The sequence below is a fragment of the Trypanosoma equiperdum genome (assembly GCF_001457755.1).
Source record: "Trypanosoma equiperdum strain OVI genome assembly, contig: ctg_283, whole genome shotgun sequence".
NCBI lineage: Eukaryota > Euglenozoa > Kinetoplastea > Trypanosomatida > Trypanosomatidae > Trypanosoma > Trypanosoma equiperdum.
Window position 1 is genome coordinate 1 of NW_027124180.1, and position 1830 is coordinate 1830.

Genomic DNA, 1830 nt, shown 5'->3' on the forward strand with positions numbered 1-1830 from the left:
GTGGCTTCACTTTCCTCTCATTAAATGAAAAACCATACATCCAGTTCTTTCAATTTTTAAAAAAATTGAGACTTGGTCGAGCTTCGTGAATCCTTTTGTTCGCGCTTCCTTCACCACTTGTAGGCGGTTTTATCGCCATACAAACTAGATTGGATTGGACCGTAGTTTCAATAATTTCTTATATATATAACTATCTTTTTGCGTTCCCTACCCAAAAGCTCCTATCAAGTTTCCAAAATTAAGTCCTGCCACTTCGGTCCCATATTTCAATTAACTCAATTATAATCGCCTTAAGGCTTAGTGTTTGCGGGCATGTAAGGGAATTCGTTTACCCCCTTTGTTTTACCAGATTTCGTAACAACAATATCAATATCTCTATTCGGTCAATCCCTGAAGTCAAAAAGTATACTCGGCATTCATTTTCGTTTAACCGCCCGTTACTTTTCCTGTGCTAAACTTTTATTGCTACTCATAGGTGTAAGCGGGTTATTCTCCTTCTTTTAGTGTACCAATGTTATTCACTTTAGGAAGTTTCTTAAATGGGTTTGAAAACACATAACCTCCTCGCCCCCTTCATTCTGTTTTCTGACCTTCGCTGTTTGTCTCTATTTATTAAGATTTAAAAAAATTAATGGCGAACTGTGGGACAGTTTACAGAGACAGCGAAAAGTATCCATAGAGATTGTGAAATAATTTTGACAGAACTCTTTTGTTCTTCTGGTGGTCTTGCCGTAGTGGCACCTGTCTCAGTGCTGGTAGTTGCTTGCGTATTTTGTTTTCCATCGTTTTGTGGTCCCCCTGATCCCTTAGCTGGTGAATTCTCCCCCGTGCTTGGCTTTGGCTTTTTTCCATGCTTGGCTTCCCGTCCGTACTTGGTTTTGTGCTTCCGCTTGCACTTTCATCCTTGTTCATATCTTCAACTTCTCCTACCAGATCTTCGAGCTTCTTAAGCCATTCAATACCGCTTGCATTATCCTCGTTAGATCCCCTTGGATACATCACACAAATGCCGTCATTGTCTGATTCCGATCCATTGCAAGTATGCAGTCCTTTGCCCTTACCTCCGCCGTAGGTGTAGAGGTGCTCGGTTGCCTTACCATCTCTTCGCTCTTTTATGTGGCCCTTTAATTGTTTTTTCCTCGCCTGAAATTCACTCTTTGTTGGCGCTGTTTCTTCACGTCCACCTGCGCACTTATTTTTCAAGACGTTCCATGTGCTTCCGCGAGTTTCTGCATTATTCCATCCGCTACATCTGATTTTATTGGCATTTCCAGTGCAACAAAGGCCACCTGGTGGTGCTTGCCGGCCTTCTCCCTCGCATAAGCAAACAATATCTCTTGCAAGTGCTTTTCCCCCTTTGGTATGTGTGGTTCCACTATCCTGTCCACAATCCAGTTGCCTGTATAGTTGCCATGACATTTTATTCGCATTACCAATGTCTGTTCCAAACAGTATATCTTTAACCCTTTTTTGCAGAGGGACCACGTTCGCTTCAGATTTTTCTTTTACTTTGTCCAGTAGCTCATTTATTCTGCTAAACTGACAAATTCGCATAATGTTTTAAATTCATTCTCGTTAACTATGTCTTGCTCTACGCAGGACACGGGTGTCATCATCATCATCATCATCAAAGCCACGCCCACAATTAATCCCAGTAACTTTTTTCCACATATTCATCAAACCTCCTTTAATTACCTTTTTACAAGGAGAACACGAACAACAAAAAATGCCTCCAGCTTCATTTGAAAGTAAACTGTATACGTAACGCGCTCAGGGGCACTTCCAGTTTGTAAATCCTTTTTCTTCTTGGTGCGTTACACTAAAGGAAAC

At 41.3% G+C, this 1830-nt stretch overlaps 1 pseudogene across 1 annotated transcript; it reads right to left on the reverse strand.

The window, feature by feature from the left end:
* Nucleotides 1-670: 670 nt before the first annotated feature.
* Nucleotides 671-1671, reverse strand: TEOVI_000108200:pseudogene (annotated as a pseudogene). The gene is given in 4 exon segments: nucleotides 671-844; nucleotides 847-1527; nucleotides 1530-1655; nucleotides 1657-1671. Coding segments are annotated over 4 exon segments (996 nt in total).
* Between the last annotated feature and the right edge of the window lie 159 nt (nucleotides 1672-1830).